This window comes from Neofelis nebulosa, chromosome 2 (assembly GCF_028018385.1).
Source record: "Neofelis nebulosa isolate mNeoNeb1 chromosome 2, mNeoNeb1.pri, whole genome shotgun sequence".
Taxonomy (NCBI): Eukaryota; Metazoa; Chordata; class Mammalia; order Carnivora; family Felidae; genus Neofelis; species Neofelis nebulosa.
The window spans coordinates 179,109,044-179,125,934 of record NC_080783.1 but is presented as its reverse complement, the minus strand read 5'-3'; the positions used below and the strand labels follow the sequence as shown (position 1 = coordinate 179,125,934).

The following is a 16,891-nucleotide window of genomic DNA, read 5'->3' as shown; positions in this document are numbered from 1 at the left end:
AGACACGGGGTGAATGGGCAATGGCCTGTGATTCAGAGGGTGCCGGGGCGGAGGGGGGGAGACGGCTTGGTTGCCACACAAAGAAGGTACATGGTAGTTGAGATGCAATGGGAGCCTCCCGCTCAGTGCCCGTGCGCTGTCGCCGATTCAGTGCCAGCCCAGCTGTATTCTTGGAAACACAGAATCGTTTTGTGTGTGCTTAATTATAATGCTACTTACAGAGAATTTATCAGCAGCAAATCAGATGCTTGATGCATTTCTTAAGGAAAAAAGGGGTAGTGGCACTTTGAAACGTGTTCGTCTGATGAAGCCTTTGGATTCTTCCGGTATACAGCATTTGACAGAACTCGGCCGTTTCTGGAAAGTCAATAGGGGGAAAAGTGCAGAATGAAAAGTTATAAACATCTCGTTTGCTTTCTTTTAGGAAGCTTCTTTGTGTGTTGTTGCTCACCTAGTTTCCCTTTCTCGGGACATGACAGCAAAATTTGTATCTAATCATATCTCCTTATCCAGGATTGCCGCTGTCCAAAGAGTCCCGGCTTCGAGACTTCACTGTGATGCGGTCACTGTTAGGAGGCAGTTTTTCTGACACTTTCAGTAATCAATCTTTTTTGATATCATCTATAGTACCTCTGCCTCATAGCAAGTTCCAGGCTAAAGCAGGTAAGGGGACAACAAACTGCCGTGGAGGCAGACAGACCTGGCTTGAGTCCTGGTTTTGTCACTATGGGTTTACCTCAATCTCTCGGAGCCTCCATTTCCTCATCTGTAAAATAGGGGAGAACGTAAGGGCAGAGCCTGGTTGCCTGCCAACTATTTCACTCCTCTTCCTTGCTGACGGCGACGACGACGACAAATCCTGATTTTGTTTAGCTCCTGATATGCCCAATCCCAGCAGATGCACTGCAACGACCCAAGGTGTCCATTCCTGCCACCAATGGTTGGTTTGTAGGGTCCGTAGGAGAGCAAGTGACCTAATTCTGACCGATGAGGCCAAACGGGACATCTGGCAGAAGCTTCCCAGAAAGATTTTCCTCTCTGGTAAGTGACACATGTGAAGAGAAAGCCCATCTGCCTTTGGCCCTCTTGCTTCCTGAGCCAGATGCTGTTGTGGAGACATGATGTTTGGGGTAAGAGCAGCCATCTCTTCAAAACAAACGGGACCATCACTGACGCATTAAAGGTGGCAGAGCTGAAGGACCCGAAGAGTGTAGGTCCTTGGAGCAGCACTGATCTATTGCACCAAACTTGGTCTACCTATCTCCAGATTTCTTGTCAACAATAAATGTCTTTTATTGTTTAACCTGTTGTGTAGGGTTTTGTGTTTATTGTACCCCCCCCCCCAAAATCCTAACTTACACAAATATCAACCTCACAGGATGGTTGTAAATACGTGATACGTTGGATGTACAGTAGTTAGCGCAATTGCTGTAAATGTTAGTAAGGGCATTAATGAGACACAGGTAAGGATCCAAGAGAACAAAAGTTTCCAAACACAACAGATGAATCAAATGAACGGTACGGATTTAGCACAACAAAAAAAGCTTTATATTTTTGGTAAGGGCTGGGGGAGACATTGAGGTACAAGACAATGACTACAGCGACAAATCCTTATATCTGGGAGTAAGATGTAACTACAGCCAGAATGTGAACGTTAATGGAGATGAAAGGACTGTGGTTCTTTGCCAGGTTTCCATCCACCCTCTTACAAATGGACAATCACCCTGTCAGCAGCTCTGATTCATGTCTGAAGACTAACAATTATGTGTATGTGAATTACCAGCCTTGCAAAGGGGCAGAGTTCTTTCAACCCACAGGATCTCTTTCCAGAATACCAAATTTTCTAAAAACTAGTATTTTCTAAAAACACATTTTTCCCCTTTGTGGCAGGAAAGATAGATACAGTGACATATATTAAAAATATAATAATTTAGGAATATTTCCTTAGATATAGTCTACCATTTTGGAGCCCTGGGATAACTCACAGGACTACATATAGTTTACCAATGAAATCACCAGTTTTTGAAACAACCTACTAGAACACAAAGTAGGCATATAGTAAGATAACATGTGAAAGTACCTGGCATAATAGAGGTAATATCATATAGTAGATATGTAATAAGTAATAAGTAACCTTCAAGTAAACCCCGTTTCTTCCTTCACTGTGCTTTAGCAAAGGAGCAAATGACAGGGTCTCAAAGTAACACAGAGGATTAAACACACACATACTCACAGCCATATCCACTTATGTATAGGGTCCGTGTACATCCATCCAAAAGCCCTACACCTTCTAAGGCTAGACAATAAGCATTGCTTTTCATAACTGATAGTCATGAGGCTTTACAAATCCCTGAATTATTAATCATATTTAATATATTATGAAAGAGAATCAGACATGTAGACAAAAATTCATCAAGAATTGGAGATAAAAAAGAATTTCTGGTTACCTTGCAGTTCATTAAATAGAACCACCAATTCTTGAACATGTTGGTTAATGGAGATTCTTTTGTATATTATACGCACATCTGCTTTTCTCAAAATCCATCTGTTCCTCTTTCTTTCTTACAATAAAGGGCAAAATTGTTGGTGGCTTAACAATTCTCCAAAATTAATGATCTCTGCATCACTAAGAGACGAAGATATCATTCATTCCTTAGAGGCAATTTCCAGCCTTTACAACGTGGTGCAATTTGTCCCTACTCGTTTGTATGGAATTTAACAGGACAATGACACAGCTAGCAGTTTACTAATGCGCTGTGGTCTTTTTTTTTTTTTCCACACAAGGCTTCTTATTGTTTAAATTGAGGTGTAATTGACATATAACATCATATTAGTTTCAGGTGTACAACATAACGATTTGATGATTTGATATTTGCATACACTGCGAAATAATCACCACAATAGGTCTAGTAACCATGTTTGCAGCTGGAGTCTTAACTCCATTGAGAAAGACAGAAAGGCTGTATTTCTAGGAAGAAAAAGTTGTTTGAGGTGTATTTTATAGTCTCAAGATATTTTTTCATAGCTTTATTGATATCATTCACATACCATGAAATTCACCTTTTTAAAGTGTATCATCCAGTGGTTTGTAGTATAAAAATTGTGCAACCATCACCACTAATTCCACAATACTTTCATAACACCAAAAAGAAACCTTGTACCCATTAGCAGCCACTCCCCATTCCTCCCTCCCATCCCTGCACCTCCACCCCAGCCCCTGGCAACCGCTAATCTACTTTCTATGAGTTTACCTGTTCTGGACATTTCATATAGATTAATGCATACCATTTTTGGCTCTGTCTGGCTTCTTTCACTTAGTATAATGATTTCAAGTTTCATCCATGTTGTAGCATGTATTTTATTCGTGTGTTTCTTTTATGTGAAATAGTATTTTATTCCTTTGTATGGTGAAAACATTCCATCGTATGGATATACAACATTTTAAATCCATTCATCAGTTGATGGGCATTTGGGTTGTTTCCACTTTGGAGCTAATATGAATAAAGCATCTCATGATATCTTTATCGAGGTGAAATTAATTTAACACACAATTAACCATCTTAAAGTGTACAATTAAATGCCATTTAGTGTACTTACAAGGTTGTTCACCCACCACCTTTCCATGCTTTTAAAACCTGAGAAAGATACTCCATATCCATTAAATAATCACTTCCCATTCCCTTCACCCCAACCCCTGGTAACCACTAATCTGTGTACTATCTCCATGGATTTGTCTATTTTGATGTATTGTAAAAAACGAACCATGCAATATGTGACCTTTTGTGTCTGACTTTTTTCACTTTGCATGAGGTATTTGAGGTGCATCCAGCTTGTAGCTCCTGTCAGTCCTTTGTTCCTTTTTATGGTTGAATAATATCCCTTTGTATGTACATACCCCAATTTATCCATCCATTTATCCACTGATGGACTTTTGGGTTATTTCCACCTTTTGGCTTCTCGTGATACTTTAGTGTCCCCACTGTCATCATAGTCCAGGTCACCATAAAGTCTCTCTCACCTGGATTATAGCAACATTTTAACTGATCTCTTCTCCCTCCACTCCATTTCTTTCCACACAGCAACCTGAAGGTCATTCCATGCTTATAGTCCTTCATGGGTTTTCCAATGGCTGTAAGAACACTCTAAGAAGCCCAAATTTTTTAACAGGGACTACAAAGCTTGGAGTGGCCCTCTTCCTTTTTACCTTTCCTACTTCATTTTATACCAGCCCCTCTACAACTGAAAGGCTCCAGCCAAAATGAACTTCTCTCACTTCCTCAAAACCATCAGGCTTTCTCTTTCTTCAGGGCAGGTGCACATGCTGTGTATCTTCTGTTTGCCAGTCTAACTCCTGCTTATCCTCTAGGTCTCATTTTTGATATCACTTAAGTGTCCAATCTTACAAACACCCTCTACTTCTCTGCAGCACACTATGACTGTAAATTGCTTTTCCTACTAGACTGTAAGCTCCTTAAGGGCAGGGACCATGCATCATGCTCATCACGAAAACCCCTCTGCCTAGCACAACACTTGGTATATGATACATGTTGATCAATAGTGTTACAAACTGGGCATGGGCAGAATTACCAAATTGCCTCAAAAATTTTGGATACTCTATCACTGAATGTCTCAAAATACGTTAACTAAAATGGGCACACATACCCACAAATCTTAGTTATAATTGCATTGTTGAAATTCTTCCTACCATTCACAAAAGCAAGACAAAGCCTTCTAAATAATATTAAATTTTAATTCCCTTTCAAATAGTTCTTTGCTTATGATTAAAAAAAAAAATTGATCTTGGAGCGGCTGGGCAGCTCAGTCGGTTGAGCGTCTGACTTTGGCTCAGGTCATGATCTCATACCTTGTGAGTTCGAGCCCTGCATCGGGCTCAGTGCTCACAGCTCAGAACCTTGAGCCTGCTTTGGATTCCGTGTCTCCCTCTCTCTCTGCCCCTTCCCCGCTCATGCTGTCTCTCAAAAAATAAAACATTAAAAGATTAAAAAAATATATTGATTTTTAAGATCACACAGAACAAACGTACTATAATTGAATGGCTGCCTATCAAAATGTGATCTGACTTCAGTGATCATTCTTGCCTTTGAAAGGCTCAAAAGAAATACTTTCTAAAGACACATTTACACAGCAAGGACAAATATTCGAAACATTAATACCTTGATTCTTTTCAATCTTTATCAGTGTGGTTTAACGTGTAAATATGGCCTTTGTTTTTCAAGATTTTACCTACTCTCTTTATTCACTTCTCAAAGGATGGATCAGTGGATGAGATTACAGCTCCCTATCATGAAATTAATTTCATATACTTGAAACACCTACTTTGATCACCACCTGGGGGAAAAGATAAATAGCCTAAGCCAGCTTTTTTAGCTATAGGAATTAAAGATTAGAGGAAAGAATTAGAAAATGCGATAAAATAAAGCCTTGAAACTGCAGTACCACAAATTAGGAAAAAAAAGAAGGAGAAGAAGAAGAAGCAGCACTGTTTTTTAATATCATCAGGCCCTTCAAGTTAGGACTGAGGCACTGACCTGGTGTGGAAAATGATTTAAATATTGAATTACATGTATTTAAATAGTTTGCAGTTTGATTACTTCTAAGCAATTATGCCATAGGTTTTCCCCAATCGAAATACATTATAAACTTTCCATTAGTGTAAAATTAGAAATCTTTTTTTTACAAATAGAAATTTAAAAAATATTCTTGAGGCACTATAAAAAGCAGCTTATGAAAAGAATAATTACTGGTTATGTCAAGGCACTGAGCTTGAGTAATGAAGAAAATGTGGACTCTGATTCAGACGATCACTTACTAGCTATATGATGTTGAGAAAGTTACCCAGCCCTTGAATCTGTTTCTTTGTATATATAATGCACTTTATCTATAAAACGCACTACTTCAAGGATTGAGATTATGAGAAAATGCATATAAAATGTCTCATAATGCCAAACATATACTATGGCTTTTCTGATCCTAATGGATTTGCATGATTTCTTCACTGAGCGGTAATTACAAAGTAAAACACTGAATAGAAGTTTAAGTTGTACCAAAGGAATAGTTAACTAGGGAAAAAATCCCCAATGACTCTGAATGTAAAACAGTCATTAAGTTACTTAATTAAGTGAACTTGTATTTATTAACCTTACTTAAATTGATTTACTTATTGACCTTTATTAACCTTAATTTTTAGTCTTTATTGTCAGCTACTCTGGCCCCTACTTAGACAGACATTTGTAAACTAGCAACAAAAAAAGAGATGAATAGAAATCTAGGAACTGAACAGGAAAACTGCCAACCCAAACTAAGTAAACCCATTTCCTTGACCATGTCCACGATAGTCAGAATATGCCAAATAGTTCTCCTTAGATTATAATTCTCAGGGTATATTACAGAAATCATCTGGTGTTCCCAACAGAGCAATCATGAAGTGCCACAGAGCAGAACTAGTGGTATGTTGAAATTCCAAAGATTTTGTAGCAAATCCTTAAATCATAGTACTTATAGAAAGAACTTCTTAAACTGTTGACCAAAGAAACTTCCCACTAACATTTTACAAGGCAACACTAGACAGAAATATATTTGTATTAAAATTTTCCTAGTAAGAACATGCACAAGTTAGTCCTTTGAAATTTATCACTCTCCTTCATTGAGAACTCTTTTCAAAAACCTGGAAGCCAACTGCGTAAGGAAAGTCAATGTCTTAATAATACATAGTATCCTGGGGGTGCCTGGGTGGCTCAGTCGGTTAAGTGTCCGACTTTGCTCAGGTCATGATCTCACAGTTGGCAGGTAGGAGGCCTGCATCTGGCTCTGTGTTGACAGCTCAGAGCCTGGAGCCTCCTGCAGATTCTATGCCTCCCTCCCTCTCTGTCCCGCCCCCACTTATGCGCGCGCATTCTCTCTCTCAAAAATAAACATTTAAAAATTAAAAAAAAAAATACATAGTATCCTTCCCATGCATCTTCCCCAATAATAAACAAAATACAGGCCCTAAATATAAATTTCATTCTAGCTCATTCGCAAGTTCTGATTTTTTCCTCCAAGTTCTTTATTATTCAGTCAAGACAGTTCAAATATACTTAACTTAAATTTAGACACTTTTAAGCTTCTGTTACACTGTGTAAACTTCAGTTTATACTGAACAGTTTACTATTACATAGTTAAAACATCAACATCTTTTAAGTTTGCAGTCTTTAATACAAGTTAAGGCAACCGTGTAACATTCAGGCAAATTATAGCAAATATCACATTGAAGTTTATTTCTTGCTCATATTCCATAAACATCTCTAATTCACAGAATTTCACTAATTTTATAATTTCCTCAGGCAGAGATGTGAAGGCCACAGAAAACTGAAAATGTGCCTTATAACTTCAGTAAATTTTATGAAGCTCAACCATTGTAAAGATCATGGAAACATGTACCAAATTAAATGAATGGCATTTGTGACATTAAAAGTGAGATCTTCCTTCCAAAGTCACCAAAACCCTTCTTTAATATTCAACAAAAAATTGGAATTGCAGGGTTTCATGTGTGTGTTTTTAAATGTCAGGGTGGTATGATCCTCTTTGGATGTGGGGCTGTTGAAAGCTGAGTTGTACAAAAGAAATTTTTAGAGAACAGAGGCTTTTCTTTACATATTTATTCTCAGAGCCTGCCCTTCATCTCATTTTGGTTTTCCACATTGATCCAATTGTAGCACTTCCTGGAGAGAGCTATGTTCTAATCAGCAACATCAGGAAGAGAATTGGACAAAGCAAAATGAGAAAATGCAGATCTTCTCATGTCATGTCTCTTTGAAAACAGAGAATACATTCTATGGTATCAGGCAATATAAGTCACAATTTGACTTTTAATAATTTTTACCTGTAATGGACATGAACAAGAAACATGGTATGAGTCCGTCGTCTATTCAATAGGTACACGACTTCTACTGAGGTGAATGCCTTTTAGTAGAATTTTACTTTGTTCCCTGTCCCATACAGTTGTGCTGACCTTAAAACCTCATTAGTAGGCTATTCAGGAAATCTCCACCGAACGGTGGATCAAGGTAGAAACAAACTAGAGACCCTGAATTACCTAACATGACTTCCCGTTAAGGGTTTTCTCCTTACAGTGGCTCAAAAGCTACCGAGCTAAAGCAGCCTTGCCGACTCCCCAAAGACAAGGGTCCGGACCCCTACATGAAACGGCTGCAATCCTCTTGGATCGCCGAAAGAGAAGGAATCAATCCTTTAAAGAGAACTCGGACTACATATCGTCACCTCTCCCAAACCAGAAAACCCAACATTTTACACGCTAGCACTGCCTGGACGCACCCCCCCCCCCCGCCCCCCTTCCCACGGGATGGCCTTCTGGGTGGACGGTGGCCACAGGGGCTGACACACCCACGCCTACTTCTGCTTCTTCGGGGATTTGGGCGCTTGGGCGACCGGCGGGCGAGGCAGCTTGAAATAGACCTTGACCGAGTCATAGATGAACCACTGCAGCGCAGTCAGGGTGCCGATCATGATGATGCGTGCGAACAGGCCCTTCCACACGCCCGCGAACCCCAGTCTCTGGAGAACTCCCAGGGCCGAGCTGCCCTTCTCCTTGTTCAAAACGGACACGACCGAATCGGCCGGGTGGGACACGACGGCGCAGAAGACGCCGGCGATGTAGCCGGCCACGAAGGTCACGGCCAGCTGCTCGGCCTTGGTGCACTGGCTCTGGGGCTTGGGGACGACGTGCTGGTAGAGCGCCTCCACCGTGCGCTCGAAGCAGGCGAACGTCATCATGGTGTAGGGGATCTGGCGCAGCCACAGCGGCGCCACGCCCTTGTAGAAGGCCCGCGGGCCCTCCTCGCGGTACATGCGCGGCGCGGCGGCACGCAGCGTACCCGCGAAGCCGGGCTGCGTCTGGATGCGCACCTTCACCGCCTCCATGGGCGCCAGCGTCGGCGAAGAGCTCGGCGCCGGCCGACGCGGCCAGGTACAGGCCGGTTCTCCACCGGTACGCCTTCTCCGGGCCCAGGAGCTCGGCGTAGCGCATCTTGAAGACCTCGTAGAGGCCGAACTTAAACAGGCCCTGCAGGGAGTAGCCCAGGAAGGTCGGCGCCCAGCCTCGGGCCAGGCCGCGCAGCCCGTCGTCGCGCACCGTCACGCCGAAGCCGCTGACGATGCCCTTGTACTTGGCGGGGTCCACCTGCATGCGGCACTTGACCAGGTCCAGCGGCACGACGGCCGTGTGAGTCAGCCCACAGCTCAGCATGCCGCCCAGGCCGCACAGCAGCAGGTATCTCGTGGAGCCGTACTCGTAGCTCTGCTCCTTCGCGGCCGCAGCCGCAGCCGCCCAGAACCTGCCCTTGAGCGGGCCCAAGCTTCTGGCCTGCGGGGCCCGGCAGCCGCCAGCGTCACGCATGACCGCGCTCCGTCCAGCCCCACACCTCCCTCGGCCGGAGCTCGTTCCTCTCGGGGGCCCAAGGGCAGGTGCGCATGCTTCGCGAGCTTCCCGCGCGTGACCCCAACCGTCGGTGTCCGTAGGCTTTCTGCCCGCCCTCGGCACGCGCCTGCGCAGCCCCTACAGGTCGGGTTAGCTGGGGGCCTGAGGCCGGCTCCCAGAGGTTTACGGGGAGCATCACCCTGCCCCTCACCGCCAGGACCGCCCTCCGCTCCTCCCTCACACCTTCAGCCCAATGGGCTTCTGGTAGCGGCAGGAGCCCATCCCCTCAGCCCTCCCTAGCCAATGGGCAGTGGTCCCCAGATCTCACCTTGAGCGGTAGGTAAGGCTCTGCGTGCCCAGGTGGCTTCTGCCCAGCTCAGCTGCCTAGTCCTCTACAAAGACGCTAATAAAGTAAATCAATAGGTACAAACATGAGTACACACAGGAATAGGCGAGCAAATAGATAAGGAGTCGGGCTAGGGGGCGAAGAGTCGCCATGCACCGTTGCTTTCCTGAGAGGCCTTTCTGGAGGTCTCACCTAATTGTGCCCACTTAGGGCAATAGTCCTCTCCGTGGCAACAGAGTGTTCTATGGAAGGAATGGGCAGAGAGAACCAGGAACATGGTGTTGGAGGCCAGCCAGGCCTGCAGCTTCTAGCCTACCATTCTCGTCTGGCAGATAGGGATGCCGTCTCCCCCCAAGCACTCACACGCCACTCCTGTTTCCCTCCAAGAATTGCAGTGAGGGCTTAGGAAGCATGGAGGTACTCGCTGAGTTGGGGGGTGGGGATTCTGTTGATTATTTTCATTCATTAGGTATTTTTTCATTGACTACTGAATCCCTGGCATAATTCTGGAGATCACAAAAGTGAGGCAGAAACCCTCACTTCCCCTAGGGGGACTGCAGTCTCATTGGCTTGCAAAGTGAGAATTGAGTGACTCCACGTGTAAATCACTAGCATTCACTCATTCATTCACCCACTGTGTGCTGGGCCTTGTGGAGGGTTAGGGATTTAAGAAAGAGCTAGACTGGGGCACCCGGGTGGCACAGCCAGTTGAGCATCTGACTCTTGATTTCGGCTCAGGTCATGATCCCAGGGTCATGGGATTGAGACCTGCGTGGGGCTCCATGCGGAGCATGGAGCCTGCTTAAGATTCTCTCTCTCCTCTCTCTCTCTGCCCTTCTCCCCAGCTTGTAGTGCATCCTCTCCCTCTCTCTCTCTCTCTCTCTCTCTCTCTCTCTCTCTCTCTCTCTCAAAGAGGAGCTAGATATAGTCCTGCTTATTTTTAAACAAGGGGATTTAAAAATCAGCCTTGTGTGGTATTATGATAGGGGTTTGATTCAAGTTCTGTGTGAACAATGAGGGAGCAACTAATTCTATCTCATGAGGTTGAGAAGACTTCCCAGAGGAGATGACCATGTAGCGAGGTCTTGAAGGATGAGTAGGAGGCTGTCACATGAAGTAGATGGAAATGGAAGTCCAGGTTAGGGGAAACATGAATACATGAAGTACTGAGGAGGGGTGAGTAATTCAACACGGTGGAAACTAGCAAGGGTTGAGTCTAGAAAAAGAGAAATCGGGTCAAATTAGGGAAAGCTTTAATGCCTTATTCAGCACTTTAACATTTATCCTGTAGGGAGGCTAACATTTCTCAGAAGTGTGATCCATAGGCCACCTCATCAGGATCACCTGGAATGCTTTATTTAAAATCTAAGATCACACCCCAGACCTCTGAATGAGAATCTCTGAGGGCAGGAATATGCAAATTTAATAAGCTCCCTTGGGTGGATCCTTCATTAAAGTTTGAAAACCACAGTATGTAGATGATGGGAGGTCAAAGATTTTTTTTTAAAGGTTCTCTGATTAAAAATTTTAGTACTTTATCCTGTGCAAATTCATCAAGCTGTACACTTAAGATTAGTGAACATTAGCCACTTTATGTATGTTATACCATATTTTTATTTATTTTAATTTTGTGTGAGAGAGTGTGCGTGTGTGTGCACACGGGGGAGGGGCAGAAAGAGAGGGAGAGAGAGAATCTTAAGCAGGCTCCATGCTCAGCACAGAGTCCTACATGGGGATCGATTTCACGCCTCTGAGATCATGACCTGAGCTGAAATCTAGAAGTGGACACTCAACCGACGGAGCCACCCAGGCGCTCCTAACATATACTTGTTTAAACTGGCAGTATAAAAAAAAAAAAAAAAAAGAATTGGGTCCTAATTACAAACTTAGGATGATGACCTGATGGAGAGCAGAGGCAGATATAGATTTTCTCAATCAACAAGTCTTACTGAACTCCTGTCCTTATTGTAGTCTTTTTTTTTTTTTTTAATGATTATTTTTGAGAGAGAGTGAGTTGGGGAGGCACAGAGAGAAAGGGGGAGATACAGAATCCCAAGCAGGCTCTGCACGGTCAATTCAGAGCCCAATGTGGGGTTCAAACTCACAAACCATAAGATCATGACCTGAGCTGAAATTAAAAGTTGGATACTTATGGGGCGGCTGGGTGGCTCAGTCAGTTAAGCGTCCGACTTCAGCTCAGGTCATGATCTTACAGTTCGTGGGTTCGACCCCGCGTTGGGCTCTGTGCCAACAGCTCAGAGCCTAGAGCCTGCTTCGGATTCTGTGTCTCCTCTCTCTGTTCCTCCCCTGCTCATGCTCTGTATCTCTCTCTCTCTAAAAAATAAATAAATTTAAATTTAAAAAAAAAAAAAAAAAAAAAGAGTTGGACACTTACCGGGTGGCTGGATGGCTCAGTCGGCTGAGTGTCTGACTTTGGCTCAAGTCATTATCTCATGGTCTGTGGGTTCAAGCCCCCCATCGGGCTCTGTGCTGACAGCTTAGAGCCCGAAGTCTGCTTCAGATTCTCTGTCTCCCTCTCTCTGTCTCTCTCTCAAAAATGAACATTAAAAAATTTTTTTAAAAAAAGACTTGGACACTTAACTGACTGAGCCACCCAGGCACCCCCTTACTGTATAGTCTTATATACCAGTGTTAAAGTAGTTAAACAAGGCAAATAGACTAAGGTGGACTTAATGCTTTAGCAGTCTATGGAAGGAAACCAAAATGTAATCCTGCAAATGTTAAGAAATTGAAAACTAAGGACAGCCAATCACAAATGGCCAACTAGGCTTTTCCATATAAAGCAAAATGCCAATCAGATAATTTCTTTGGTTTGCTTTGGCATCTTCTCTATGAAAGTCTGTCCCCTAATTCCTGTCCCTGGAGGCTTCTAACTGCTTCCCATTTGGTGCTGCCCAACTGGCATTGATCTTTGCTCAAATAAACTCTTAAACTTTTAATATGTCTCAGTTTATCTTTTCACATCAGGAATATAAGTATGAAAGAAGAGATTCTCTCCTTGACTCATAAGAAAACAAAAAGTGTTAAACTAAACTATCTCATGCTGAATAAATTGGGGTTCCCAAAGTACGTTCCTGGGAATACTGGTCCACTTGAGAAAGGTCAGTGGTGGGTCAAACACATTTGAGAAGCATTTCATGCCAGAGCCTGCATTCTCAAGTGAAGCAGTGTCATCCTCAAGGGGGCAAAAATTAGTTCACAGGGGGCAAAAACCCCTTAATACAATGGCTTGCCCCCCCCCCCCAACTCAACCTACTCACCAAAATCTTATTCCTTAGTATTTAATTTGGGGGAGGGGCAGATGGATGGAAAGGAGTGATTAAGGGAATGTCTAAAAAGGCTTCAGGAAACGGAGGGCCAGTAATGAATAAAAGGTAGAGAACACAGCACTAGAACTTCCTCTTGGAGCTTCATGGGGCACATGAACTTATTACAGAGTGAGAAGGTTCAGAGGAAAGAACTTTAATGTCTGCTGACTAGCTAACTTAGGCTATCCTCATTTTACTGGATCCCAGAACCCCTTTCTTACCGGATGCCTATTCTCATTTCACAGACATAGTCTCCCATGGAGTATATTTTGGGAAATGCTGAACTCTATCAAAAATAGAGCTTGGAGAAAATGAGGAGTAAAGAAGGCTAGAGTAATAACAGCAGGTACCATTTACTTAGGCCTCTATGTCCTGAAGGCGTAACTTGGATGTTTTGCCAACATGTAGCATGAGTCACTGGCCACTTCATGAAAACAGAAGTTAAATTAATTTATCTCATTCATAGGAGATACTTCTTCTGTGCCATTAATATATTGCTCAAGAAAATGTACAAGTTGAAGGAAACAATTTAGGAAGCTTCTGTACCAGATTTCTTCACCCTTTTTTCCAGCTGGATGACCTTAGCCATGTTATTTAGCCTCTTTGTGAACTTCATTTATTTATTCCTTTTAAAAATCTGTAATTAGGGTTAATTATAGCTACCTTTAGAGTCATTAAAAGAAGAGATAATCGCACAAAATACCTGGCCCAGTGCCCTGAACATTAGTAAGCATTCCATGAATGTCAGTTCTGTTACTCACCCGCTTTTTCTGGCCCTCATTAATCCTCACAGAACTCATGTTTCCGTGATGCCCCAGTCTCTGCTCTTTCTCTTCCACTCGAGCGAATGATTTATTCAGTTAACTAAATTCCAACTGACTGATGATTTAGGATGGGAACTGAAGAAATCATAGCTGGCAGAAATGTGAACTTCTTTGACAATGCCCCAGGATGTGTCACAGAATAAAATAGGACAGAGACTGCGCACCTGTGGCACAGCAACCTGGGCCACAGAGAGGAACAGGACAGACAGACGATTGGGCAGCCTTCCTCCCTCCCAAACAGACCCTCCTAGCCTGGTGCTTTATTCAGTTGAATTCTAGCTAGGGCAACCAGCTTGTCCCAGTTTTGCCCCCCAACTTTCCCATTTACAGCACTGAAAGTCCAGTGTCCCCAGAACCCTCTCAGTCCCAGGCAAATCAGGATGGTTGGTCATGATACTTTTAAGAGTCTCAGCTGTGCCCAAGGCCTCCAGCCACTGCTATCTTGCCGCAACATAAGAATCACTGGCTTGGGAGCCAGGCACACCTGGGTCCAAATCCTGGCTCATTCCATTTCTAGTGATGAATCCTGTAAATGTCATCTAACTTTCTTGAACCTCGGTTTCTTTATCCAGAGATTTCATCCTATTCTTTCCTGAATTTGTGATAAACTTCATATTATTGTTAAATTAAATCACAGTGCTTGAGCAATGTCAGCCCTCAATGAATGTTAGTTGGGTTTTTTTTGTTTGTTTGTTTTTTCCTTCCTGAGCTCCTTATACTTACTAGAATTTCATTATCTCCTGGGGTACCATGTGTCTTAAAAATCCCTGAAACTTGTTTCGGGGAAGGGAGGTGGCCTTCGGGCAGCAGGGGGCACTGTTGTCACGATTCCTCTACTCACACCAAAGCAATAAAGCTTTAGTAGGCCACTGATCAAAGATGGCTAAACTCTAAACCCACGCTTGGTTTTAACTTATCTAAATGTGTCCCACATGCCTGCAATAATGTTTGGGGTGTATCTGGATGATTTTAAATCTTGTACATTTAATTTATAATCCTTCTCACTCCAGGAGGTTTATGATGTGCCAGGGGGTCAAATGTTTATTCCTAGAATTATTTAACCTCAATCAACTAATTCTGATGAACGGTATGCCTTTTTTTCTTTTTGCTTGACCAGATTGGGAACAATGACAGGCATTCAACTCAGATTTACTGTAAAACTTGAACAGATTGGGAATTACGGAGTTCCTTAAACTGTCTCTGAAAATAAATATTTCTGATGTATCTGGCAAGTTGAAGGGGAAAAAGCAACAATCCCCAAACTCATTAAACTAAGTAAGTCTAACCATGTTTAAAGAAAATGTTGTGGGAGGTAATAATCCCTATATGCTTAGATGAAAACCGTTCATAACAAATCCTCATGCCTTTTGTTTGCTTGTTTAAGGAATTATTTGTGCAAAGCAGCACTAATGCTCCTGGTGGTAGTAACTGTTTATCTGGGGTGAGTTCTGGGGGAGACGGGCATAAATCAAATAATTTTTTATTAAACTTCCAGAGTTCCTAACAATATTACATGTCCAAAGGACTCCATTTATCAAGCAGCATGTACATAATTGTCCATGCCCTCTGGTTGGGATCTTAGGAGAATCTAAAGGGTTATGTATCTCAGGAATGGTGTAACCTTAGTATGAAATAACACCCTTCTTTTCTAGTTTACGTAGTTTTTTACTAGCAATTTATACCTACCAAGAGCACTATGAAAATATTCCTGTAAAAATAACATCAATACACCTGAAGGTTCAAAATGCAAACTACAGTTTTATTAGAATCTTCTAGCTGACATATCCTAATAGTCAGATAAATATTTCCAATTGTAAAGCACGAGACAGAGTTTTGATTCCATTAGAAAGGCCCGAAATGACACAGAGTAGGTTCAAGCTAGTGAAGGTCATGTGGCCCACGTGAAGAAGGGGTGTGTCAAAGTGGCATACTGTTGACGGTGATGTAACAGCTTAAATTTGAGTTACTGTTAAAAACCTACTCTTTGGAAGTGGAAGAAGGCCCGCATAGACAAATCTCTTTCAGCACTATCCGGTAGATATACAAGGTGAGACATATACGTAATTTGAAAATTTCTGGCAGCCACGTTAAAAAAGTAAAAAAAAACACATTAAAATAAAGTATGTTATTTAACTTAATCTACTCAAAATATCATTGTTTCAGTATATAATCTCTACAACTTATTAATGAGATATTTTACATCCTTTTTTGGACTATGTCTTTAAAATCTGGTATTTTATATTTTTAGCACATCTTAATTTGGAGTGGCCACACTTCAAAGTGCTCAATAGTCACATGGGGGTAAAGCTATGGTGTCAGTCAGCTTGGGTTTAATCTGTGCTTGGAGAGCCTGAAGCCACCTGGAAAGATTGAGCAGCTGAATCAAATGTCCTGGTTGGAGGTGGAGATATTCTTTCTTTCTTCTCACTCCCTATTCCCTTGCCCTTCCTCCTCACGGATACCATGTAACGCATGCTAACCATGTGCCAGATACCAGGCACTGTGCTGGGCATTCTAAATGCACTATAATCCTGCAAGAGTCAGAGATCTGCTTTTATAAAAAAAAAGTCTAATGTAAATGAAATAACTAAATGATGGCAACGATAGCATAATGGTTAAGAGAACAGACTTGGAAGCTATTCATACATGTTTCTGCCACTTCCTGTACACCTTGGGGAAGAATTTTCTTCACCTCTCTAAGCCTTAGTTTTATTATTTGTCAAATGGACATAACAAAAGTACTTCCCTTGTAGGTGTTCTGTGATTTAAATTTCTTAATGTTTATTTATTTTTGAGGGAGAGAATCCAAAGCGGGCTCTGCACTGACAGCAGAGAGCCCAGTGCAGGGCTTGAACTCAGGAACTGTGAAATCATGACCAAAGTCTGAATGCTTAACCAACTGAGCCACCAAGGTACCCTGGGATGTCCTATGATTTAAATGAGACCATGCCTATGT

The 16,891-nt window shown here is 42.5% G+C and overlaps 2 protein-coding genes and 1 long non-coding RNA gene across 7 annotated transcripts in view; 1 reads left to right on the top strand and 2 right to left on the bottom strand.

Annotated features, from left to right (window-relative positions):
* Positions 1 to 10,007, bottom strand: part of LOC131504709 (uncharacterized) — a 24,146-nt gene extending 14,139 nt beyond the window's left edge. Inside the window, exons 1-2 of the long non-coding RNA XR_009258129.1 lie at positions 9,765 to 10,007; positions 220 to 357 (exon numbers count right to left, since the gene is read on the bottom strand). This is a non-coding gene — a long non-coding RNA (uncharacterized LOC131504709). The remainder of the gene's footprint in view (positions 1 to 219; positions 358 to 9,764) is intronic.
* LOC131504708 (solute carrier family 25 member 3-like) lies at positions 7,043 to 9,415 on the bottom strand. The gene is given in 2 exon segments (XM_058717322.1): positions 7,043 to 8,950; positions 8,952 to 9,415. Coding segments are annotated over 2 exon segments (1,005 nt in total). The 3' UTR covers positions 7,043 to 8,409.
* Positions 9,175 to 16,891, top strand: part of DMRTB1 (DMRT like family B with proline rich C-terminal 1) — a 22,466-nt gene continuing 14,749 nt past the window's right edge. For 2 of the 5 annotated variants that reach the window (XM_058717316.1, XM_058717315.1), the window contains exons 1-4: positions 9,392 to 9,483; positions 13,357 to 13,457; positions 15,053 to 15,210; positions 16,184 to 16,336. The gene's annotated coding sequence lies outside the window, so the exon portion shown is untranslated. Of the gene's footprint in view, positions 9,290 to 9,391; positions 9,484 to 10,077; positions 10,200 to 13,356; positions 13,458 to 15,052; positions 15,211 to 16,183; positions 16,337 to 16,891 lie in introns of those variants that run through there. The other 3 variants (XM_058717317.1, XM_058717320.1, XM_058717321.1) reach the window with 3 other exon arrangements.